This window comes from Varanus komodoensis, unplaced genomic scaffold (genome assembly GCF_004798865.1).
Source record: "Varanus komodoensis strain SLA01 unplaced genomic scaffold, ASM479886v1 scaffold35, whole genome shotgun sequence".
NCBI classification, from domain to species: domain Eukaryota; kingdom Metazoa; phylum Chordata; class Lepidosauria; order Squamata; family Varanidae; genus Varanus; species Varanus komodoensis.
The window spans coordinates 2985317-3009367 of NW_025335856.1; the positions used below are offsets into that span (position 1 = coordinate 2985317).

The following is a 24051-nucleotide window of genomic DNA, read 5'->3' on the forward strand; positions in this document are numbered from 1 at the left end:
GCCGCAAACGTTTTTCGGCTAGCAGATCCTTAACTGTGTGCTTTACCCGCACTCCTTGATAAACCCGTTTGCCATAGTCTGCAGAGACTAAACAAGGAGAGAAAGGGAGAGAACGAGGATGTCAAAAAGGGATGGAATTTCATGAACACCAAGCTTGAAAAGGAAAGATCTTCACAATCCCATGACTTAATCTCTCACTCATATAGGAAATGCATTGTGTAGACAGACCTTTAGACTTTTCTAAACAGTTCTCACAAAACTTTGTACACTTTTTCATTTCTCTTAAAACATGAACTTCTGTCTGCAGTGTTGCACCGTTGTGGCATTTTTGCTGCAATTTCTCCAATCTTAATGCACATAACATGTTATTCTCATTAATAGTCATGTTTTTGTGTGCACATTTCCCAAATACACTTATCTTCATAAGCAGCTTTGATTGGAGAACTCCAAAGCAAAAATTTTAGGATGTACACACTACAACGAATAGCTGAAGTCTGAATCATGCATTGATTTGAAAGTATGAAATTAAGGTCAGGTCACACTAAAATGTGAACTGAAAGAATTTCTTCCCTATCTGAAATATCGCTTGTGGTTTTGCTGTATTTTTAAACAAAAATGAATATGTAATAATGGTTTCTGAATGAGTAACCCTTGAGGGGGCAGTAGTAAATCGATGAATAAGTCACTTGAATTGGCTAAGAGCAGCGTCTTTTCTTGCCTGTAATTGCACAGCGTGGAAACAACGGCATGCGGACTCTACGACAAAAAGGTGTTTTTTCCACCCATGAAAATGCTAATTGCCCTCCTCTGGATTTTTCTGAGCAGTGCCCTTAAATATGCCATTTTGTCTGTAGGTTTTGCTTTTAAGTGCGCCCAGCCCTGTCCCAGCCAGCCTAAGATAATGAGGCGGCTTTCCTTTCGTTCCCTTCCTTGAGGTCAGCCCTGGAAAGACCATGCACCTGTGAAGACCAACATGTTGCTTTTAGTCAAATGTTGCAGACAGGAATTTGAAGTTCTATTTAATCCTTTCAAAACAAAAAAGAGGGGCGTTTCCTGAGCTAAAACAAACACGTATGCGTCACAATGTAATTCTTTGATCTTTTAAAATTTTGGTTTACTGTGCTAAATTTAGCCCATTTTGTGGCTTGCCATGTAAGTATTTGCTCTGCCTAAATTGCTATGGCAGTTTGGCTTTGTACAATGGGATGGTGGTGCTTCTGCAGGAGCTTTTTCCCTGCAAAGAATTAGATAAGTAGATGAAGACACTGCTGCCAACAACCATCAAGTTCCTAGCTCTGCCAGCATCTTTTGGGTGGCAGGTTGCTCTTGGAAAACAGCATTTCCAAAAATACCTGGTCTGTATTGAACTTTCACTTTAAAAACATGTTTTTTTGCTTCCAGTTTTTAAGGATTTCAGAAATAGTATTGTAAAATTAGACTTCACCAGCCAAGAGACTTGAGAAATCATGGATCTGCCAGAAGGTGAAGGTGACAGTAATTTGTAAACAGAACTACAAATTCTACTCCTTCCATCTGTAAATGATTGAGAGCAAGAGAGCTTTTGCTAGGCTACTATTCAGAGCAGACTTCTCTGCCCTGGTCCCTTCCAAATGTAGCTAGCTGAGGATACCAGGAATTATGGTCCAACACATCTGGGGTACAGGTTAGGGACACTGCTATATAGCATCACATGGGAAAATGTTGTTGTTCCTACCAGCCGTTGATTTCTCTTTGACTTACTGTGATCCCATGAATGAATGCCATCCAAAGCATAGATAAAGACATATTTTAGCCCCTCTCTCAAAGTACTAGAATTCGGGGTTGTACATTGAAACTGATTGGCTATCAATTTAGGACAGATAAAATGACAGATAAAATACCTATATTGCCCAATAGCTAAAACTGTTTGGATGGTTCAGGACAATAAAAACCCTAAAATGCAACACAACAAAATATAATATTGCTCCGCTTGGAGAATCTTCGGACTAGTATAGCAGAATATAAGTTGAATGAATGAATGAAACAGAAGCTTAAATCTACACTATAAAATAAAAACACAAACCAAAATAAAACATAGCCATGAAGGATTGAGTGAACAACAGGAATTAATCACGATTGCTTTGACAGTTCAGTAAAGGCCATGGGATGTTCAGAGTCAGAGCCACAAGCCAATTGGGGAAGCCAGTTTGCTCAGATGCTTTTGGAGCAGTCGCCCAGTTTGTTGGCTGCAAACGCCCCCCCCCCCTTTTCCGCTGCCTCTTCGACTTGGCAACCAATGTGGGATTCCCAGCCGTGTGTTCTGAGAATCTGGGAAACATAACATTTTGTCATGTTGCAGGCACCAGAGTAAATCACTGCTCTGATTATGTCCCAGTTTCACCTCTGAAAAAAATGTTTTAAATGTTTGAAAATAGTGTTCTGGCTCATTATCAAGGCATGCAGTTATGGAAGATGAATAATTTTGAAAATGCTTGAGTCACAGTAACATGATGCTGGTAATAACAATGATTTTTTTCCCTGGGGTACCACTAATCCAAATAAAGCAGGCTACGATACTGTTTCTTCCTTACTTTTTGAATTTACTATATTCTGTTGGGTTCAGCTTCCTCCCTTCAATTTTTGTGAACCATTCAAAGAGCTTTGGCTATTGGGTGGTACCAACATGAAATCAATGAGTTTGGAGCTGCAACTTTCTGCCATGAATGCAACTGTGTGAGCAAGTTGTACCTTCTTAAACGTTCCCAACACCCCACAGTCACCTGCCAAATGGCAAAATATGCTGATTTCATTTGTTTGGCAAAAGCCTGTCCTCACTATAAAAGCCACGAAGACGTCTGCTCTGTTTGAGAAGTACTGTCTTATGGTGTGTTATCAGTGGGTACCACAGAAGCTCCGACGCAGGTGTAATGGCAGGACACACACAGGATGGCTCCTTATAGTGCACATACGCGTATTCAGGTGCAGAAGCACTAGGTCCATCCAGCAGAGCCCCACTCAGAGTGCATTTGCTCTTTTGGTTAAAGACGATTGGAGAACATGTGAAAGAGCAGGCTGTGCACCACATGGCATTCGTGTGTAAGCCCCTGCATGCCTCGCACATGCTGAAGACTAGCTGCATCGTCCGTTAATGCAGAAATTAAATGCAGAGACTCTCCATGGAGAGAGCTGAACCCTGAAGATTGACAATACCAGCAGAGGACACATGTATCAGTTTAACAAGGTATCCTATAAAGCCTGACACAAGGACCTGCCATCAGAAAATACTGATTATCCTTGGGAAAGAAAGACCTTATGTTTAGCCAGCATGCTTCCAGACAAGGGTGTTATCGCTCAATTGCTTTGCCTAGTTCGTGGAATTTTACCTGGCATGGGGACAAGCAGGGACAGAATAATTTAGCTTCCATTTGTAATCCTCCCATGTCTTCCCACTTCTTTCAACCTTATTCCTTTCCATAAAGGAAGGGAAAGATGGGGATCGATGTACACCAGCTTCTGACTTGGGATGCTAGGAGTCTTCCATCGGGAAGCCCCCCTAATTCTGGAATCACCTTTGTCAGCTCAGCCACAAAATCTGTTAGGCGATGCAGCTCCAGGATTCAATGCTGTTTCACCCTGTTTCCCATTCATATCACAAAGATATCCTGAACTAGCATTATAGAAAGCCAGGGTGTTTTATTTATTAATTTTCATGTGCCCAGATGTTCCTAGCAAAGGTTTCTTCTGAGATTTATGTGTGCGTGCATACAAGTTTTTAAAGAAAGAACTAACAGGATCCTCTGACTGTAGATATCAGCTTGGTAATCTTTAGAACAACTTTGCAAGCAGATCAACAGGATTCTGATACTGCAGGTGAAGGCTGAGTAACTGCAGCTTGCTTTAGGCTGAAACCACATTTGCACTGAAACAACGTTTGAACTTGGGGCTTCACAGTCTTTTAGTTCCCAAGTTGTTAGTCTTGGAACTGACACGAAATACAATCAAGGTTCATTTTCTATTTTATGCTTTCCATCTACAATGTAATACAGCCATATGCTTCCATTGTTCAAAGAAGGCTTTTCCAGATAATTCTCACATACAGCATCCCAGCGGTACTTACCAGTTTCCATGGTCCCAGGTGACAAAGTACTCTTCTTTATTCAGCAGGATAATCAGTCTTCATGAATTTTCCATTTGAGACTGACAAACCTGCATAGGTCAAGCTCAATTTTGAGCCAGATGGAAATGTAGTTTTCCGCAATTTTAGGGGATTACTCCAAAATGACTCACCAGGGATTTGGATACATGCAAATCCTTTGATGTCTGTTTAGATGTAATTTGCATGGCCAGCGAGGAGCTTGCTGAAAGGGTTCTTTCAGTGGACCGAAAAGATACTTTGGAGGGGGCGATAAATAAATGGAGTGTTTATATATAAAATAAAAATTCATGCTATGTAATACTTTTAACTTCAAATTTCTCAAGTCTTTTAAGGTTACTCAGACGTGTTTGCCTGGGTTATCATAACAAAGCTTGTTGTAAACTGTCCCAAGACACCAGTAATGGGACGGTGTATAAACGCTTTAAATAAATAAAATAAAATAAAATAAATAAAAAGTGTTCGTAACCCAAAGGAAAGACCCTTTTAGCATTTTAGCATTGAATAACATCTTACAGTGCAACCCATGTATGTTTACTCAGATGGAGATGCTGAGTAAACATTTGAAGGGTCCTTCTCCTTGGTAAATGAACACCCTTCCAGCACAGCCTTATAAATGTCTACTCAGAAGTCCCATTGAGTTTCATGGGAGTAACTCCAAATAAAAATGGAACAAGGTTGCAGCTCTTCACACTTTGCCAACCAACTTTGCAGGACTAGTTAAAATATCATTCTAAAAAGTCCAGATAAATCTGAAGCCCAGTAACCCGTCCAATTTCTTGAAGCATCCCAATCAAACCAACAAGTAAAAGATACAGAATCACTTTTTCTGTATTTGTAACAATAAGAGCAGAATTTAATTTTCTGCATATTTTCAAATAATTAAGGGTCTTAGGTTTGTTTGTGTGAGCTAATTGTTGCTAAATAAGAGGGCTGTATCTGGATTTAGTCATGCCTACAACAGGCTAATTGAGTTCAGTGGGACTTCAGTTAGTTATGACTAACCTGCTCCATTGATTTCAATGGGAATGCTCTAAGCATAACTAAGCTGGCATTCAACCCACCCTCTTCAACATAAATGATCAACTTGACGCATAGTCCAATGGTTTGTGTTTATTCTTTTTCTTTCATAGTGAACTGCAGCTGCAAAAGGCTGGGATGGTACAAAGAACATGCTGTTTATACAAGTCCTGGTGTCATTTCCCTTTTCTGGCGTAGGACTCAATTACAGGGCAGTACATGACATACCATGTTGCAGAACAAAGCAAGATTTGTATACACTGTCAAATTTCAGTGAACACAATGTGAAAGCAAATTCTACTCCCAAGGGAATCCCTCAAATCCCTGGAACCAGCTAGAATTAGGAGTTTAGTCGCTTCTTGATCAGGTTGGAGCTCTTTGCAAGCAGTGAAAAAAATTCAGTTTCCCTAGAGATCAGTAACAATATCTGAGTTTAACAAAGCATCCTAAGGAAGACTATCAACTTGTTCAATCATCTTAAGCCATTGTTAACTTAGCAGTCTTGGAATCATGGGTGTGATAAATAGGGAAATGATGCTTTCAATCCTCCTTCAATGATACTGTTTTCATTTTCTGTGTGACAACAAATCTGAGAGATGGTTCACAGCAAAACCAATAAGTGTGTGGCCAGGGGCTTAGGATAACCCTGCCCTGTAGATGCCCAGGGTAACTCAACTCTAGAATAAACTCCACCAATTCCTGCTGCCACCACTAGATGCTGATTGGTGTTTGATGCAAATATTTAGAAGTCTGTGCTGTGCATAGCAGGTCCACTTGGATATTATGCCTATGCATTACTTCCTCTGTTGTTGGTTGCTCAGCATTACAGTCTCTTGATTGCAGATGCATTCCAGAAGTTTTTATTCATAGATTGTCTTGGCCTTAAGAAGATTTTTTTCAAAAGCCCTGCTGGATCAGATTAATGTTCTATCTAGCACTTTGCTGTGCACAATGACCAGTGAGATGCTGAAGACATCTAAAGTACTTTTCAAACAAAGTAGTGTACAATGTCTAAGTAAAACATAATATAGAAAACAATTAATTCGTTAAAAATGCACATCTTAAAATAAGCAGCTAAACTGAACATCACAGTTCAGTCTAGGGGAGCAATGAATAAAACATCGATTGAAATTTAATCTCGTGGCTGTGAATCCCATAGATTAAGTACAAGTTCTATTAAAAATTTCCTCCTTCTGTCTATTCAAAATCTCCCACTAGACAGTGCTGGGATCTGGGGGGGGGGGTTCCTCTCTCCTATTTATAGTCTTTTCCTAATTATATTTGCTTTCGCTCATCATCATCATCATCATCATCATCATCATCATCATCATCATCATCATCATCCCTACTAAGAACTTCAATACACCGCGGAATCATTCGATGAGGAAGACGTGTTCCCAGCCGGACCAAATACCGCGACACTCTCTTCATGTTTTGATAGCCTAACTAGCCCGCCTCTCCTGCGACGCGGTTGGCTGTCCAGACGGTCCCTAGCGCTATAGTTGGCTGAGGGATGCCATTCATCCGGTTTACCAGGTCGGGGAAGTTACCTTCGTGCTGGAAGTGGGGGGGGGGGGGGGAAAGCTGGCGGTAACTATGGAAACGGGGCCTAGTGTCAGCCCCCGAGCCACGGTTCGAGGCCCGAAAGCTTTCTTTATTCTTGGCGCTGCCGCCGCTGAGCTCCCAGGTGGGAGGAAGCGGGGGCCGCCTTGCTAGCTCCTGCTTCATCCTACTCGAAGCCCCGGGTGGGGGCGCGTCGCTAGGCACGGGCAAGCAGAAGGGGGCAGTGAGGAGGACAGGCTTCATATATGGCAGGGCCGCCTTGGCCTTCAGGGGCACTTTGAACTGAGAAAGGTAAGGGGCTATGCCGCGGAACACCCCTTTTTCGTCCTTCTACTGAAATGTAGGCCTATGCTTTTATTTGTAGCCCTTCCTATCCTTTGGTCTCAAGGCAGGCTGCAGCAGCTTCATCATCATCCATGGATTAGATTAAATGGCTTGCAATTTAAGTACTTTCTGGTTTGGTTTCCCTTCACCGTCAAGGGAAGTGAATACGTGGAGTTGAAACCAGGTTGATTGTGCCAGAGTTGAACCATGAAACGGGGGGCCTCGTGGACTCACTTGCTAGCTGAAGACTGGGGGATTATTACAGTAACTAACTTAACTAAGTTTGCTGGGGTTAATGAGATAACTAATCTGAAACGCTCTGCTCTTGAGCACATGGTGTCAGGTATTATTTATGATTGTATTTAAACTTGTTGTCAGTGCTTATGTATGACCTGCTTTGTGAGGCTCATCCGAAAAAGGGCACCTAAGTACCTTAAATAAAGGAATAGATTGTCTTGATTTTTCTGTAACGTCTCATTTTACACTGGGTCATGACTCATGCAATCCTATGCATGACTTTTCAGAAGTAACCCCTATTGAGTTCAGTGGGACTTTCTATGTGTAGACATAATATAAAAAATGCATTAAGTATGGATTCCTGTTTTGCCTAGTGCTTGGATTTCACTACTAAGCTTTTCCGTTTTAAAGCAAACAAAAAATTAGTAGCTGTTTGAACTAGAATGGCAAATATTAATTTAAAAAAGAAATATTAAATTTGAAATTATGATTCTATGCAGAGGTCACAACTTCAAAAGGACTGCAAGGAATGTTTCTTGCAATCCTTTATAAATTAAAAATTTAAGCAGGGCCAGAAATGGGCCCTACACCCCAGACCATAAATTTACATGCAGCTCTGGGAATCACATCTCAAATGCATGGGAAGTTGGGAATGAGGGAATACAGGAAAGGTAAAGTTTTCCAAGTGCTTTTCTAAAACCAGGTTACTAAGAGCCTTGCCATAAAATCCCAAGGAATAATGCTGGTTGGGAAGCATGGAGGAAAGGGGGAATCATCACTTTATCCTGCTGGGCCTTTTGTTTTAATCTCCGTTGAGTTAATTTTTATTGTGATATAGGCTAACAGGAAGGCTTCCATTCTTTTTCTGGGAATGTCAGTGGGATTGTTTCTGTTCTGTCTTCTTCCTCCAGCACTCTTACCATGCCTCCTGGGAAGGTAGGCAGTAAGGAAACCTTGGTTCTGCAGTGTGAATGGGAGATGTGCAGCTTTGTGGCCTCGAAGATGGAGGAGTTCTGCGAACATGTGTCGAAGCACCTGCAGCAGCATCTCCGCAGCAAAGATGAAGATGATGAAGTGGATTCTCTTGGTAAGCGGCAGAGGGTGCAGTTAAAAAAAATATGCAAGCAGTCCTGAAGTGGCTTTTAATATAAGTTACTGCATTACTCTCTGAAAATCAATTTTTGTGCACACATTCCAGATTTTCTACCCCTTTCTTCCCAAAATGATTGCACTGAGTTTCTTGATTGGATTAATAGAAAATAATTCATTAGAACCAATGGGGAACCTGAGTTGCCTCAGTGTTTCCCAAACTGGAAAACAGGCTGTCTAGTTTGATGTTGGGCAAAGCTGTATGGAGTGCAGCGGTTTTGCTTCTGTTAGGGCAATAGCCCTATAAGCAATTGGGATTTGTCAAAGTGTGGCTGTGATCAAATAGGACTACAAAGGATGAATTTAAGGGATTTCAATGTTATGGTCCACTTACCTTGGTGATGAATTTAATTAGCCTCTGAGGAATATAAGTTCCTGGCATGGCAGAACTTAAACAGTACAGGAGTTAGGACAATTTACCAAGTATGGCTTTTTGATGAGTAGTGAACAAGCTCAGATTAGCTCAGAAAAGGGGGCACAACTGATAGTTTGAGAAGCATGGAATTACACCTTTTTTAAATGAAAGCATTTAAACAGTCTTAAGTGGGAGGAATCTATGCTTTACAGAAGACAGACAAATTTTTGTGTCTGTGTGTTCCATTCCCAGCGACGGAAGAGAGTATCTGTTCAAAGTTCTTTTAGTTCGTGCATCCATGCCTCAGCTCTGCCAACTTCCATCTACTTGTCCCAAGTAGGAATTTCTCTGTTTTTGCCTTTCAGAAGAATATACCTGCCTCTGGCAGGAGTGTGGGTTCTGTTCTCCTGAGAGCCCTGCTGAGCTGGTCCGCCACGTTTACTTCCACTGCTACCATACCAAGCTGAAGCAGTGGGGGCTGCATGCCTTACAGAGCCAGTCAGACTTGACCCCCTGTCAGCTGGACTTCCAGAGCCGGAACATCATCCCTGAGATCCAGGAGAATTTCCTCTGCCTCTGGGAGTACTGTGAGGTGAGAGATGCAGAATCGGGATGAGAGGTACATCTGAACTGTCAGCTGAGTGTCATGCTTATTAGAACCCCCAAGAGGAGGACAGCCAGAGTCTAAGATGCAGCAAGTAGAGATGTGTGCAGAAAACCTGATCTCTTGTGTCCTTCCCAGAAATTCACCACAGTGGCCATAACAGCAGTGCTTATGGCGACTGTGCGTGTTTCCCTGCGAACTTGGTTGAAGGGAGACTGGTGACACTACACCATTCATTTCCCTGCAAGAGCCCTCCACTGGAGTGGGGTGGGAGGCAGGGAAAAGCTGGAATAGAGAGTGGTGCCAGATTTCTTTTACCAAAAAATGCCTGAGCCCATGGTGAGCAGGAGACATGGCTCCAGTGTAGGAGGCACTTACGGTCACACAAACTCTCTCTATTGCACTGAAGATAACTTTTTATGAATATGGACAAAAGTTCAGCATGTGCATGCAAGTCTCCATTCATTCATTCATTCATTCATTTTGAAGAGCTGCTGATTCGGGGCATGAGAGCCCTCTTGCAGCCCAAGCAGTCTCCATGGTTTATAGATTGAAGAAAGGGCCACAGTGTGAGAGAGAATATTACTATCTCTTGTCCTCTGAACTTTGGAAACCTTTTCCACATGGATCTCAGTGCTGATTAAGGCTAGAAAATCAGCATACAGTACTTCTAGATTCCCTCCTGCTCATCTTGTAGGAGCTGCTACCCCCTGCCCCCAACCGATTCAAGAGACTCCTTAGTAAATTCCTTTTTTTTTTTTAATGAAAATGAGATTTTTATTGTAGTAGAAGCATTTGATTGATAGCCTGCTTTATTACAGAAGTGCTTCTGACGTCTTAAAGATAGCTTGTCTTGCTTGCTGTTTTGCTGCCCCATTAACAGTGCACTAGGAAAACATTCTAATTCCTCTGACTTCCTTTTAGCGTACCTTTGATAACCCTGAGTGGTTCTACAGGCATGTGGAAGATCACAGCTTCTGCACAGAGTACAAGTCTGTCGGAAAGGAGAATCACATGGTCTTCTGTGGGTGGAAGGGTAAGAGTTAAGCTTGTATTAACCTTTGAAGCTGGTGGGGTGGGGAAGGTTTGGTGTGCACTTTAGCAGGCCAAAGTTTCCCTGTTTGCCGCATCTTTAATTCTGAAAAAAAAAAACCCATTTTCTAGAATTTTAAATAAAGTTCTCATACTTGTATCAAATCGTACATGATAATATCCTGATACCTGCATATAACATCACATTGTTCAAACTTTACAAATATTAAATGCCTGTTCAGGTACCAATCTGTAACTAATACTTTAATAATTCAAAAATGTTGACCAACTTTTCTCTAGACAACATTAAATGAGTGTGGTTTTTCCTGTGGGGGCAGGAGAAATGACATTTGGACAGGAAACAGCATCATTTACATTGCTGTCTGAGCAAAACGCCCCTCTCTCTTTTGGTTCATATGAAGGGGGTGGGATAGGCTCGCCTTGACATATTCATGCAGGTAGAGATAGAACCCCAAATCCCCATGCTTGAAAAACACATTTGAGAAGCGTATTGAGGTGGGTTTTGAGAGTCCCTGCGTGAATCAAGTCATTTTCTCAGACTGGTATGCGAACCGTGCAAGTCACTCCCTGCTCTTGTACATGTTTGGGATAAGTCAGGACCCAGAGCGGTGTCTGTTTGGCTCTAGATTGTGACTGTACCTTCAAAGGCCGGTGTAAATTGCGAGAACACCTGCGCAGCCACACGCAAGAGAAGGTGGTGGCTTGTCCAACCTGTGGTGGGATGTTTTCCAACAACACCAAGTTCTTTGATCACATTCGCCGGCAGACTGCTTTAGAACGTAAGTACCTGAGGAACCGATATGTAGTGCCAGAAGAGCCACCAGTGTCTGTGGGCGGAGGCTGTGGGATTATAGTGGGAAAAGTTCTTCTTTCTGATCTTTTCCAAAGCATGTGGCAAGGTCTGCTTTTGCTTGGCTTTTCTGAGCTTACATTTCCATCTGCTAGGACTGTCAACTTATTTTTTGTTCTTAAATGTGCATTTCCTGTACATAGGTGGCAATATCATTAATATCAGTGTTGCCATGTTGAGTTGACATTGTTTTCACTCTGAACAAGGTACCCCCATTTCTTTTTCTCATCCCTCTCTCCTGCTTCTTCCTGAGAGCCTGGACTGTTTCTTTCTGGCAGGCGTATTGGCAGTTGGTAGTGATGCAGAATGGCCATTAAAGCCTCATCTGTTCACTGGAGCGTAAAGTACATGTCCAAATTACCCCAGTGGAAAGAGTTTGCTATCTTGATTCCATTCAGACAAAAATTTGCTGTTGAATTTGCAGAAGAGCTCAGCCATATTCGCAAGTTAATAGTGGCATAATAGGAATCAAAGCGGCTTGTTGTGTTCTTCGTGAAAACACCTGAGTAGAGCGGGATCTCATTTTGTCAGAAGCCGTACAGAAGGTTTGGCAGTCTCCCAAACAGCAGTTCCCTGATGCCCGGGTTTTGCAATAATAAGCTCCAGAAATGGTCTGATACCCAGGAAGAAGTACAAGTTGCCCGAACCAGCTGCGGTCCCAGACTGCTGGGTCTCTTCCTACTGTCTTTGTTCCGTAACTCCCGCATCCGTATTTGCTCCCTCCAGAGCAGCGATTCCAGTGCTCCCATTGCTCCAAGAGGTTTGCAACCGAGCGGCTGTTGCGTGATCATATGAGGAACCATGGTGAGTGAGGCAGGGTCGGCTTTCCCGGCCCCCTTTCCCTGGCTTCCCCTTCCCAGTGGTGAACTCTTCTCTCGTTCCTTCTGCGCAGTCAACCACTACAAGTGCCCCCTGTGTGACATGACCTGCCCTCTGCCCTCCTCTCTGCGCAACCACATCCGCTTTCGACACAGTGAGGAGCGGCCCTTCAAGTGCAATTACTGTGACCACAGGTAAGTGGAGGATGCCCGGGGCACCCAGAAATTCCAGGGCAGGCGGGCCTTCAAGCTTTAGAGGAGCAAAGGGCATTTTTCCAGGTGAAATTCTAATGCTTATTCTTCATGTTGAAAAAATCGGTTGGTCTTTTTCTAAGACTCAGGCAACAGAAAATAGGGTCCAGGGTTAAATGAAATGGAAACATAGACAGCTGCTTGAAACATACCACTTCAGGCCAAACCCTGGACTCCCGGAGCTCCATAAAATCCTTAACCTACCCACCTAGCTAACATGGATTAGATCGGCAGAACATAATGGGGAAAGTGTCCGTATTTAATTCACGTTCTAGCTCAAAGGCTGATCACTTGAAGCAGCCTTCCCTGTCCTTGTTGCCGTCCAAAGCATCCGAAGGGCTCATCACCCCTGACCGTTGGCTGAGGTTAGTGGGAATAGCAGGCGATCCAAGTTACCTGGAAACCACCTTCCTGGGAAAAGCTGTTCTCTGAGGGAAATGCATTTATCTATACTCACAACATTTGTGTGTGGCGCTGTTGTGGTTGTTACATTGTATTTATATCTTTTTCCTCTTGTGAGGAATGGGATATAAAATATTATAAATACATAGAAACAGAGTGAGTCAGAAGGGGTCTCCCGGGCCATCTAGTCTGACCCTGGGCTCCAGCCGGCTCTGCTCACGACATGCCTACCATGTGCATGTCCAGCCTATCCTGGAACACCCTCACCAATGGGGCCTCAACCACCTCCTGTGGAAACCCATTCCATACCCTCGGGATCCTAACTGTCAGGAAGTGTTTCCTGGCATCTAAATGGAACCTTGGTTCCCATAATAAACAAGATAAAAATATCTAGTCTTTGCACTGCACTGTTAAATCCTTCCTTTCCTTTCTTCTTCCAGCTGCAAGAATCTCATTGATCTACGAAAGCACTTGGATACACACAGCAAAGAGCCGGCCTACCGCTGTGAGTTTGAGGCCTGTAACTTCAGTGCTCGATCCCTCTGCTCCATCAAACTGCACTACAAGAAGGTTCATGAGGTGCGAAGGGGGTGGGAAGGAGTTGCAGAGCCTAGAGCTGTTTTTCCTTTGATTTCCAAAACCATGTGGATGCCTGAAGGGCTGCTAGAATCCTTGGAGAATTCCTAGAGGATGTGGGCATGGCAAGAAAATGCTGTGAGCTATGGATGGAAGGAAATTTGTTTAGTTTTGCAGCAAAAAGGTATAGCACAGAGCCGACTCATCATTTGCACCTGGTAATTTTGTCCTTGGAAAATCCCCTAAGTCACAGGAAGAAGCTGTGGCAACCTTGCCCCTTCATGACTGGGTATCCAACACTGACCTTCCTTTGACTTGAAGGGTTTCACTAAAATTGTTTACATAATTTCAAGCCTGTCTTTGTATCCATTTTGCCTAAGTATTTGTCCTAGAAACCAAAATTATGACAGCTGATGCTCAGGATGCTGGATTTCAAGTGCAGGGCTTATTTCTTTTGATCAATGATATGCTGACAGAATACAGTAATCCTCCAATTTGCTGCTTTTTGAAAGCTCCCCGAATCTGAAATATAGAGAGCCTTTTTCCTGGTTTACACACAAGCCACTGTAGAGCTTCTTGTCATGGTGGCTACAGCCCTCTGAATATTTGGTGCATATTGCACATGAGCCTGGCAAGTGTGGGTCGTGGGGGCGCTTGGTAGGCCACCTGCAACCTAGAATGCAAGCCACCCTTCTCAGCAGTTCTCTCTGCCCTCACAAGTGATTAGTAGGCGCTTAGCGCAGTGGCCTGGCGCCCCGACAGCCTGCCTGGGCCAGCAGGCCCCGGTGGATCGCATTTGCCTTGTGAACTAGGCCTGTTGCTAACGAACTTTGCATAACGTTGGTTTTCCTCATTGCGTCCCCGCAGGGCGACTCGGAGCCCCGCTACAAATGCCACGTCTGCGACAAATGCTTCACCCGTGGAAATAACCTGACGGTGCACCTCAGGAAAAAGCACCAGTTTAAGTGGCCTTCGGGCCACCCTCGCTTCAGGTATGCAGACTTAGGGCTGGGTCCAGACACTGCCGCCTCCCTGTTTCATGGCTCAGATCTGCAGACCATGGCATCAAACAGCCTTTTGGGGAGTGGGCTCCAGCAAGCTGGTGGGTGCCGCTTTGTAGTCAAAGCACTTTGCAGGTGCGGTAGGGCTGGCATTTGCCAGGCTGTTGAAACCTTAAATCAACTTTCAGGTTAGGGTTGTTAAAATGCAAATGAGGGTAGGTGGTGACACACTGTTCTTTCGCCTTGAATTCCCCCGCTGCAAATTGGCTGGGACCACTGCATGTCTGAACGTTCAGTCCAAATCTTGAGCGCCTTTTTTCTGGACTGGAGCAGAACAAGCAAGGAGACTGAGGCTTGCCGCCTGTCTCTTCGCCACATCCCCGAGGGTTCCTTTGGTGCAAAGCAAGTCAGAGGCAGTCACAAAGAAAAGCAGCTGTGGCAGCTGTACCCCGGGGCCTTGTGGCAGGTGGGCCAGTGCTGATGGTGTCTCAGCCATCTACTTTGTCCCCACTTGGGTGAAAGAAAGCAAAGCTTCCGCTCTGACCCCAAAGCCTAGGGACAAAAGTAGAACCTCTGCTGTTCCTTAGGACAGCTGGATGGTGGGATGGGTATTTGGGCAGCCCAGCGATTCCTTGGTACTCCATTTTGCAGAGGGATCCAGAAAGGAAGCCCAAATCAAGCACTTTCTGTAAAACCCCCAGTTCGGAGCACACTGCACTTGGCACGGCAGTCGACCTTGCTTTGGCATGGCAAAATGTTTGTTCTTCTGTGGGCAGAAGTTTGACCCATTTCCTGCTACACTGATATCTAGACAGGATGATGAATAATTGTCCGTTGGAGCCAAATACAGCCTCCAAGGCATTTTATCAGTTTGTGGTACAATTTCCATATAAAGAATCATGTTAATTTGCCTAAGAGGTGGCATGCCGGCTTCCCAGCATGTTCTGTGGTCCCATGTGAGCTGGTCATCCCTCTCTCTGCCTTCTCTGCTTCGCCTGGTGTTTTGACATTCCCGTGGCCTTCCCTTTATAGCATGCAAACCACTGGCGTCCATTCTCCATAGCAGCATGCTATGATGGTTGGGAGCCCTGCTTATTCTTCCCTCTGCGACCCCATGTAGGTACAAGGAACACGAGGATGGCTACATGCGGCTACAGCTGGTACGCTACGAAAGTGTGGAGCTCACGGAGCAACTCCTCAAGGACCGGGAGAAGCAGGGGGAGGTGCTGGGTGACGCGGCCCAGTGCGTGGTGCTGGCGGGGGCCGAGGGCGGCCTGCAGGGCATCGTCCTCGAGCCCCCGGCGGAGGAAACTGCCGACGTGGACTTGCAGGTGGCTGTGCCTGCCCCGGGCCCCGCTCAGCAAGACGCCGACGCACCCCCCGACCGGGAGCCGAGTGCGCCCTCCAGCCCCATCCTCCGCGTGGTGAGCAGGACCAACGAGCGCGGGGAGAGTGAGACCGTGTACTACGTGATGGCCAGCGCACCTTTGGAGAGCCGAGTGGTTGTGCCCGGCGGGCTGACCACCGAGGCAGAGGAGAATGTCATGGACAGGCTCCAGAAGACGGCGGAGGAACTGGGCATTCAGATTGTATGAGGCAGCAGCCTGGGTGTGGAACATCGGGCCCCGGCTTCCGCTGCTGGCGGGGGCTGCGGAAGGCCTGCTTCAGGTTCCCCAGCCTCCTTAATGCGCACTGCGGGAGCTGAGGGCGGTCAGCTGTGCTCCCCGCAGCAGTGTGCAGGGGACCTGTTCATCCTGGGCTCCGTGCACACAGGTGCTCCTTTGCCCTGGGAGCTGTGGCACCTGCTGGTGCTTGGGGGGTCTGGCAAAGGAAGAGGGAAGCCCCAGAGCTCGGGACAAGGGCTGCTTCGCCAGAGAGCTCTTTGGGAAACGGCAGCCGGCTGTGCTTTGGAGCCCTTCCAATCAATGCAAAATATTGGGGGCAGGGTGAAGAGCTGGGCATTCCAGGAGGCTTATTCCCCTGCTTGCCTGTCTTGGATCATCCCGGTGTCCTGCCAGAAATGTTCCTGTTTCTTTCGTCTCCATCCCGGCCAGTCCTCTTCCTCGCCATGAGCCCCACACTCAGACTTGGTTGTTCCTCTGCTGCATGTCTAACCACTGATCCCCCCTTTTAAGCCTCGTTTGTCTCAAGCCTGCCTGTTGGTTCCAGCACTGATCTTTCGGTGGCTCGCCTGTTCTATGAGCGAGGAGCCAGAACATTGAGAGCCTGTTTTCAGTTGCTACTCCAGGGTTAGTCACTTCCTGCCTTCATTTTTTTTTTAAATTTCACTGAGCTGCTTTCTCTTTGTGGCTTGGGAGCCGCAAGGGCAATGTGTGGAACCACGGGCTTCATGTGCGCTACCTGCTCCGTGTCTCCTCCCGCATGGCCCAAGCACTGCAGGGCGGTTTGTGCTCGGGTGGCTCCCGCACCATAAAAAGACCAAGCAGAAAGCGGGGCTGCTTCTGGCCAAGGGTCCTTCCCGCATGCTGGGGGTTCCAGCTCTGGCTTGCAGGGTTTATGTTGTGACCGGAATAAGAATTAAAAGCAAAACTTAACCACAACCAGGTCTTGTGTCAGGTCTGATGTGTGTGTGTGTTTTTTTATCACCTATCTTGGAGGTGTGAATGAGTGGATCAGACCTATTTGAAGAAGCTAGATTTTATTTGAGTCCAGGGGCTACCAAAGTGATGATGAGTGAAGGGGAGCTGCATTATGTTTAAAAAAATCCTTTGGGACCACGGTGGGATGAGTTTTGTTCACGTGTTCAGCGTCTGATTACCAGATTGGAGTTGGGAAGGCGCTTCTGTTCCACCTTGGATGTGGCTACTCTGGAAGTGGTTGGGGAGGTGGTAAGCTTGGCTCACTTGCTTTGTTATTTGGAGGTATAGCCACGCAGTAACCTTGTTGAAGTGGGTAGAAGCACCGAGAGGTGCTGGCTTGCTCAAAGAAATGCAGTCTGAGGCCTTCAGATCCAAAACCCTGTCCCACTGCACCGTTCTGCCTTCTGTGGATATTCTGGGAAGCAACAGGGCCCCCGCTGTTTGGAAACCTCTCACTCTGCTGTGGCTACTGTGCATGTTTCCAGTCCTGATGTTCTCGCAAGGTTTGTGGAAGTGGGAGAGAAAGTGTGTCAGTAATCGCTGCTTGCTTTGAGATTATCTGTGTCATGACAGGAGGGGTGGGGGGGAGGTCAGCAGAAGGATTAATAGAAGCTTCCCAACCTCACCCTTGTATTTTCTTCCCTGACCTGCATCTTGGCACGGAGAAGCAAATATTTTCTCCATGTCAGGAAAGCACCTGGGCTGCTTCAAGGCACTTGGGCAACCCATTCAACTTGGCCAAGCTGCCCGAGGAAGGCGAGGGAGCATCTTCCTCGGACTTCATGTTCTTTGAAGGGAAAGGGGTGAAGCTCCCCGAGAAGGTTGGGGGCCCAGCTCTGCGATGTGTCCAGTGGCACTGAGAACTGTCTTCTTCGTCCTCGCTGTGCGGGGGTTCCTCTCAGGTGAGGAATCGGAAGGTAAGCCAACTTACGGAGCACACGGTTAGAAGGGAGGGACCAAGTGTCGTCCTCCCAAGGATGGGGAGCAGTATCTCAGGCCTGTTTTCTGCACAAGCCAAAGTGCAAACGCCATTTCCTGGTCAGGGTGCAATGGTTAAATGCACCTATTTTAGCATTCATCTTGGCTAGAAGCACTTGAGCTGACCTTGAACTCGGCCTCGGTCGCATGTCTGCAATACGAGGATAAAAATGCTGGTCTACTTTTTTAATGTCATAGTTCAAGAAAAAGATTAAGTACATGTGTGTGTATACAGACAGCTCTGTATTACAGTGAACTTGAAAATAATTAAGCAAAATACCTACTTTTATGGGGCCTTTGGAAGAATTGCTGAAATAATATTTCTGAAATGCTTTGAGCATTTTCATATGGAAAGCAGTCACCGTACACCCAAGATGTTATTTCTGCATCTAAAATAACATGTTTTAGTTAGCATGTTTTAAAAATCCACCAAATTTTGAATTTGCAACCCGAAACTGGATTTTCCAAATGCTACATGTGGAATTAAATTTTGAGAACTTAAAAGTTTCGGTCAAATGTTCAGCAGCAGATTATTTGTTCATTTATTATGTTTTTGATCTACCAGTAATGGATGTTCTCTTGGCACGTTGCAAACAGCTGAAAGAATAAAATGTGATAGAACTAAAAGAATAGCACACTGAGCAACATCGTTGGGAATCCCCAGATAATGCCATGCAGTCCCAGTCTCCAGTCTTAATTCTGACATCAGTCATGATTTGGAAAATGTGGTAGATAAAGTAAAATGAGACTATTCAAAAATACAATTAAAGTTTTTGTAATCCTATTTGAAATAGACCAAAGTTACTGGACACATTTCCCCCTTACCAGCTTTGTTTTAGATGTATACATCTTAACCAATTTGTTTCAGTTACAGATCATTTCAGCCACTGTAGCTGTTTTTCTGTTATTAAAATCAAATTGCACTTAAGAATTCACTTTCATGTTTGACTGGACATAAAGTAACTACTTACAGAGTAGCTACTGAACTGAAAGAGTGCACAATCTTAAATATAAGGATACTCAAGCATCTTTCCCCTTTTCTTACCTGCTCTGTGCAATGGAAATTCAAACATCCAGATATTTTGCCGATCTTCCACAACAAATGCAAGATTCTTTTCGCTTGGGCTTTAGTTAACGGCACATGATAAATTGTTTCTTCCATGCTTAAATCTTGGCTGTGCATTAAACATTTTAATCCAAACCTCTCTTTTCTCTTCAGTTTGTTTTCCGTGACTTAGCTTCTTAATACATGTACCTGCCCTTTTTTCTTCGGTATGGGATGCTGTATATTGTGCCACTGTGTGTGTAAAAGCTTCAGGTATTAATGATTTAGACTTCCCAAGGTACTAGATCAAAATGATTGCAACATCCACTTACATCAGGCCTGGAATGGGGGGCTGGAGCAGCGTTTTGGCCCCACTTTGGGGTGGGGGCTTGTGTGCAAAGAGCTTTCCCGTGCCACCCACAAGAGCACACCTTGCCTGGCATCCAAACAATGAACATCTCAGATCATTCTCTTGCATGCAGTCCTACATTATATGCAAACTAAAAATAATCCACAGGCTTGCAGCATTTTGGTCTTTGTGGGGGTCTCTCTTGCAGGTCACCAATGTCCTAGTCACCTCTTCTTAAATCCACTGGACCACTCTTGCTGTAGTCTGTTTTTATTCATTTGTAGCAACTTTCAATATTTTTAAATTTTATTGGTTTAATTATTGCTGCCTTTTTTGCTTTATGGTCAAACTTTTTATTTTAAATGTTTACAAAAATGCCTCTGTTGACATAGCCCCTTTACAGATTCTAACATGGAAATATGGAATATTAAAATGCCCTGATGACTTTTCCCCCAACTCTTTAGCAAGAGGCACAGTGCTGGATTTCTTTATTTCCAATGTGTTACTGCATTTGGCAACCTTCTGCAGCTGTCCTATTTACCTGTACCAAGCTGGATTTTTTAAGGCAAAAAATATTAATTTTTATTACTCTGTGAATTCTGCTTCTTCTGGTAGATTTGGACACCTACTGGTCTGGAACAGCCCCAATCTGCTTAGGAGGGTGCAGAGGAAAGCACAAAGAATTGAAGAGGAGCCAGTGTGGAAATGGAAGCTGCTGTTGGTTGGGATACAAATCATTTTGTAGAGGTATGAGCCAGGGTGATGGATTGTGAGTTGCTCTTGAACTTGGGAAACCGCAGTGAAATTCCACCTGCACTAAAAGTTTACTGGGCAAGTCACCACCGGAATCTTTACCCTACTCAGATCAATAAAATCTGGATCGTGCTTGCAGCCTTTGTTAATTAGGGTAGAACAAAATAGAGATTGTGAGTCACTTTGCTAATGGTACGGGAGTGATGGGAACTGGAGAGAAATAGGAAGAGATGGAGGATTACACAAGGATAGATCTTAGAAGGATTCCTCAAACTGATGGAAGCAGGGATGATTCAGAAGGCAGTTTATTATTTAATCTATATCCCACCTGTTTTCCTTCCATGGAACTCAAGGCAGTTTACAGAATTCTCTTCCCCCTTTCAATCTTATCCTCACAACAACAACTCCTCTGTGTGGTAGGTTGGGCTGAGAGTCTGAGACTCACCTGAAGTCACAGGTAGTGAGCTGAGTGGGGACTGGACCCAGGTTGCCTGAGTCCCAGTCTTGTACTCTTAACCACTACGCTACACTGGCTCTCAGCTAGCCATAAGATTTGCCTGGGCCCTACCAGTTCACTGACGGTGCACTTGTGCATGTGGAAGGTACATGGTGGAATAGGCTGTTGCCTCCCCGATCAGGGCTGGAAGCCGGATCAGCACCACTGGGCACCTGCCGGAAGCCCAGCTTGGCTCACTTACATGAGCCCCCTGGAATCCTTCCTCCACACCCCTGCAGCCAACTTGTTGCTCCAGCCAGGTGGTGAGGAGGAGCCAATGCCATGGCCCCTCCCTCACTGGTTCTTTTCCTGGCGCAAGCACGGGGTTGCTGTGTTGAGCAAGAACTGCTGGTCAGCAGGGCAGCAAGAAGGTGGCTTCCTGTCTGAGCCTTGCCAAAAATGCTGTCCAAACCCTGGAGCCAGCGCCACCCTGATCGTGTGGTTCCCAGGACTTCTGGCTAGAGGCAGTTGGGAACAGAAGCGAAGGCCCGCCAATTCCTTGCTGGGATCAGAACCACCAACCGGGCATGGGGCAAAGCCCAGTGTTGCAAAACAAAGGCGTTTTGGGGGCACGGCCTGAAACAGGGACAAACTGGCCAACTGGATTCTGCCAGTCTGGGCATTTTCAGTGAGAGCGTCCGTCCTGAAATGCCAGCCCATCTCAGCACTTGGCACAGTGCAAAAACAGCTCTCCTTGTTTCTTTTCGCAGTCAACTGTGGGCGACCAGAAGCAGAGTTCAATTCCATGGTCTACGGCAATGACTGGTGGGTGGGCTCAGTGGTCCGCTACAGGTGCCGCCCTGGCTTCCTGCTGGTGGGGGACCCGGCTAGTGCTTGCCTGTCCAGTGGGCGCTGGACCCCCAAACCCACCTGCCTCCGTAAGTAATGACCTGCAGAGGGCTCAGGAGCAGTGAGTGCGTCATCTTAGAAGCAGCTGGGCGTATTAGAAAAATGTTCTTCTCATGTCTGCTCCTGCTTTATATTCTCAACCACCCTGCAAAGTAGATCGTAGTGATTAACCTGGCACGTGCCTTTCGGGGCTGGGGCAAGTTTGTCCTGAGCAGGTAGAAGTCTGTATTTCCTGAAATTCACCTCGCCACAAGGCATCAACGCCTAGTCCTGCCACTGACACAGAGGGGATGTGGCTAGCCATGAATTGCTGGCTCGGAAGGAAGGGCCCCGTGTAGCACACTCCAAATAAAAGGCTGGGTTGTGTGTCTTGTCCTTTGGAGCCCCTTTTGCTTTTCCCAGACTCCCTTTGACTCTTTCTGACTTTTCCTTCCACAAAGGGATCTGCCTTCGGGGCCGGATTGAAATCAACGAACGGGACATCGATGGAAGCTGCTCCTCCACCTGTCCCCACAAGGCACACCTGGGACCCTCTGTCAACCATGGCTGCATCAAGATCTCCTCCTGCACCACCAAGCAATCTGGCTGGACCCGCTGGTTCTTCCGTTGTGACTTTTGTGAGTGCGAGTGCTACATCCCCTGCGGTGAGTGTCTTCTGTACCTGGAGGGGAAAAGGTTTCTCTGATCTGCAGGTGTTGCACGGATTAGAGAAGGTTGCATGTTACTCATGTGTAACATCTTTCCCTTCTACTCAAGCAGAAAGTGACACCCCTGACTTCTGGAAGCCCTCCTCTGCTCCCGTGTCCCTGCCTCTGGATTTCAAAAAGATCTGCACCCAGGCATTGAAGCCTACTGGTATCCTAGTCAACAGGGGCTAGAAACCTGCTTGGTTCCCCCTTCCCTCAGCTGGTGGAGGGTTGGCCTGGGACTCAGGAGGTGCAGGTTGTATCCCCAGTTGACCATGAAGCCAATCACTGACTCAACCTCCCGGGACTGCTGTGAAGATAAAATGGAGAGGAGGGTTATATAAGCCACATGGGGTTCCTTGCAGGAAGAAAGGAGGGATAAAACTATAGTGAATTAATAAAATTTAAAACTGTCAAGTTAAGCCCCTCAAGTTAAGAATGGCCAGTGATTGGGGTACTGGAGGTTGCAGTCTAAAACATCTAGAGAACAACAGGTTCTAGATCACAGGGTTACGACGTAAGAACTGGCATTGCAGAGGGAATAGATGCCTCTTCGGTATAAGCCAAAGTTTAGGCTGGAACTTAACAGAAAAACAGGATTGTCAGCCGATCTACAGGAGGGGGAAAGCTTTCACTGCCTTGGTCCACCAGCGGATGGCTTGATAGGTTCATCTGGATCATATGTTACCTTCCCAAGGGACTAGTGAGGTCTGTTAAGCTGAAATAAGGTGACCTTACAAAGGCTTCTCGCTATGGGGCCTGTAAGCTGTAGGGGATCTAAAATAAGGACATAAAAAGCCAGGGATTCAAGGGGTCAGGGTGAAGGATAAATGGTCCTTGAGTGGAAGGGACCCAGAGAAGTGCAGTCTCCGAGTGCCGGTTTGGGGGCATTCCATAAAAAAATCTGTGCCTGAGTCCAGGGTCTCTCTTGCTGTCTGGGCAAAACCAGCCCATTGTCGACATCGAATGTGACCCACGTGGTTTTGAGCCTGGGCACGGTAAGCAGCTGGGCCCAGATTCAGGAGAGACGGCAGAGCACAGCCTTGGAGGCACGCAGAGCTGGCGGGCCACACTCTTGGTATTCCTGCTTAAGTTAGAGTAATTCCAAAGGTGCCCCGGACTTACTGGTTGGCGTGCGCAAGCGTTGTGCAAGGGGGTGTCCTCTTTCTGGCCTCCATGCCCTTCGAGTCAAAGTGCTCCACACCCTGAATGCAGATGCTAAACCCAACATGTGCTCTTTTGCAGCTGAAAGCTAACACCAGAAGGACGGCCCACCCGTGTTGCCTCCTCTACCTGCTGTGTAAGTGTTAAGCTTGCTCGTGCCCCGGGGCTGGAACTTTAAGCCTGCTTTACGTGATTAAGGCCACAGTCGTGGGGCTTTTGTCTGTCTAAACCTGCACAGGATTCACTCTTCTCTGGTGTAATCAGTTTAAACCCCTTTTCATCTACTACAAAGACATCACTGATTACTTAGGTGGCAAGTCTTTTTTTTTTTAATCCAGAATTATTTTTCATGAAGTGGAAAGCATTTTCCTAGGAAGAGCACTCCATATGAGAGGAGCTGCCTTCTCTAAAGCACTGCAGTGTGTACCTGCGCCGTCCAAAATGACTCAGTTCACCTACGTGCAAATTTGGTCCATTCAAATCCTTTCCATCCTGATGGCCTGGTGCCTTCCCAAGATTGGGGGCTACAGGTACCCCAAAGCGGCTAATGGCACTTTCCAAGGTGGCAAAGGGCACTGGGAGCTGTGGTCCTGAAAGACACCATTGGCTTACCCTTGAGATGTCTTCAACATGCTGATGGCCCCACTGCTGTCTTTTCAGTTTCAGCCAGTCTTAAGCACGTGCCTGACTTCCTCTGGATTCTCACCTGCCTCTTCTTTCTAACCCATCTCGGGAACAGATCTCAGATGCTGGCAACTAGCTAGTTTCAAACGGTGCATGAATAAAACCTGCGTT

General features: G+C 45.9%; 2 protein-coding genes across 4 annotated transcripts; both read left to right on the forward strand.

Annotated features, from left to right (window-relative positions):
* The first annotated feature begins 6746 nt into the window (after positions 1-6746).
* LOC123028104 (histone H4 transcription factor) lies at positions 6747-16897 on the forward strand. The gene is made up of 10 exons (XM_044439623.1): positions 6747-7006; positions 8188-8363; positions 9146-9372; positions 10309-10420; positions 11064-11216; positions 12014-12091; positions 12180-12300; positions 13200-13338; positions 14203-14327; positions 15457-16897. The coding sequence occupies exons 2-10, from the start codon at positions 8198-8200 to the stop codon at positions 15929-15931; spliced, it is 1596 nt and encodes a 531-aa protein (XP_044295558.1). The 5' UTR covers positions 6747-7006; positions 8188-8197; the 3' UTR covers positions 15932-16897.
* Positions 16898-17044: 147 nt separating this feature from the next.
* Positions 17045-24051, forward strand: LOC123028106 (sushi, von Willebrand factor type A, EGF and pentraxin domain-containing protein 1-like). Of its 3 annotated transcripts, XM_044439624.1 has the most exons (7): positions 17045-17853; positions 19921-20055; positions 21268-21435; positions 21847-22050; positions 22166-22261; positions 23338-23392; positions 23917-24051. In XM_044439624.1, the coding sequence occupies exons 1-6, from the start codon at positions 17778-17780 to the stop codon at positions 23346-23348; spliced, it is 690 nt and encodes a 229-aa protein (XP_044295559.1). In that variant the 5' UTR covers positions 17045-17777; the 3' UTR covers positions 23349-23392; positions 23917-24051. The 3 variants fall into 3 exon arrangements, 2 of the variants coding, with proteins under 2 accessions (XP_044295559.1, XP_044295560.1); XR_006415622.1 differs by having other exon boundaries at positions 22166-23392; positions 23923-24051; XM_044439625.1 differs by lacking the exon at positions 22166-22261 and having other exon boundaries at positions 23923-24051.

What these genes read in the sequence shown, in the direction of transcription:
- LOC123028106 (XM_044439624.1), top strand. Translation starts at nt 17,778, where the DNA reads ATGTGTCCAGTGGCACTGAGAACTGTCTTCTTCGTCCTCGCTGTGCGG. An exon ending in CCCCAAACCCACCTGCCTCC is followed by an intron (nt 21,436 to 21,846) that starts GTAAGTAATGAC and finishes CCTTCCACAAAG; the next exon opens with GGATCTGCCTTCGGGGCCGG. An exon ending in CGAGTGCTACATCCCCTGCG is followed by an intron (nt 22,051 to 22,165) that starts GTGAGTGTCTTC and finishes CTACTCAAGCAG; the next exon opens with AAAGTGACACCCCTGACTTC.
- LOC123028104 (XM_044439623.1), top strand. Translation starts at nt 8,198, where the DNA reads ATGCCTCCTGGGAAGGTAGGCAGTAAGGAAACCTTGGTTCTGCAGTGT. An exon ending in GCCTCTGGGAGTACTGTGAG is followed by an intron (nt 9,373 to 10,308) that starts GTGAGAGATGCA and finishes ACTTCCTTTTAG; the next exon opens with CGTACCTTTGATAACCCTGA. An exon ending in CCGGCAGACTGCTTTAGAAC is followed by an intron (nt 11,217 to 12,013) that starts GTAAGTACCTGA and finishes TGCTCCCTCCAG; the next exon opens with AGCAGCGATTCCAGTGCTCC.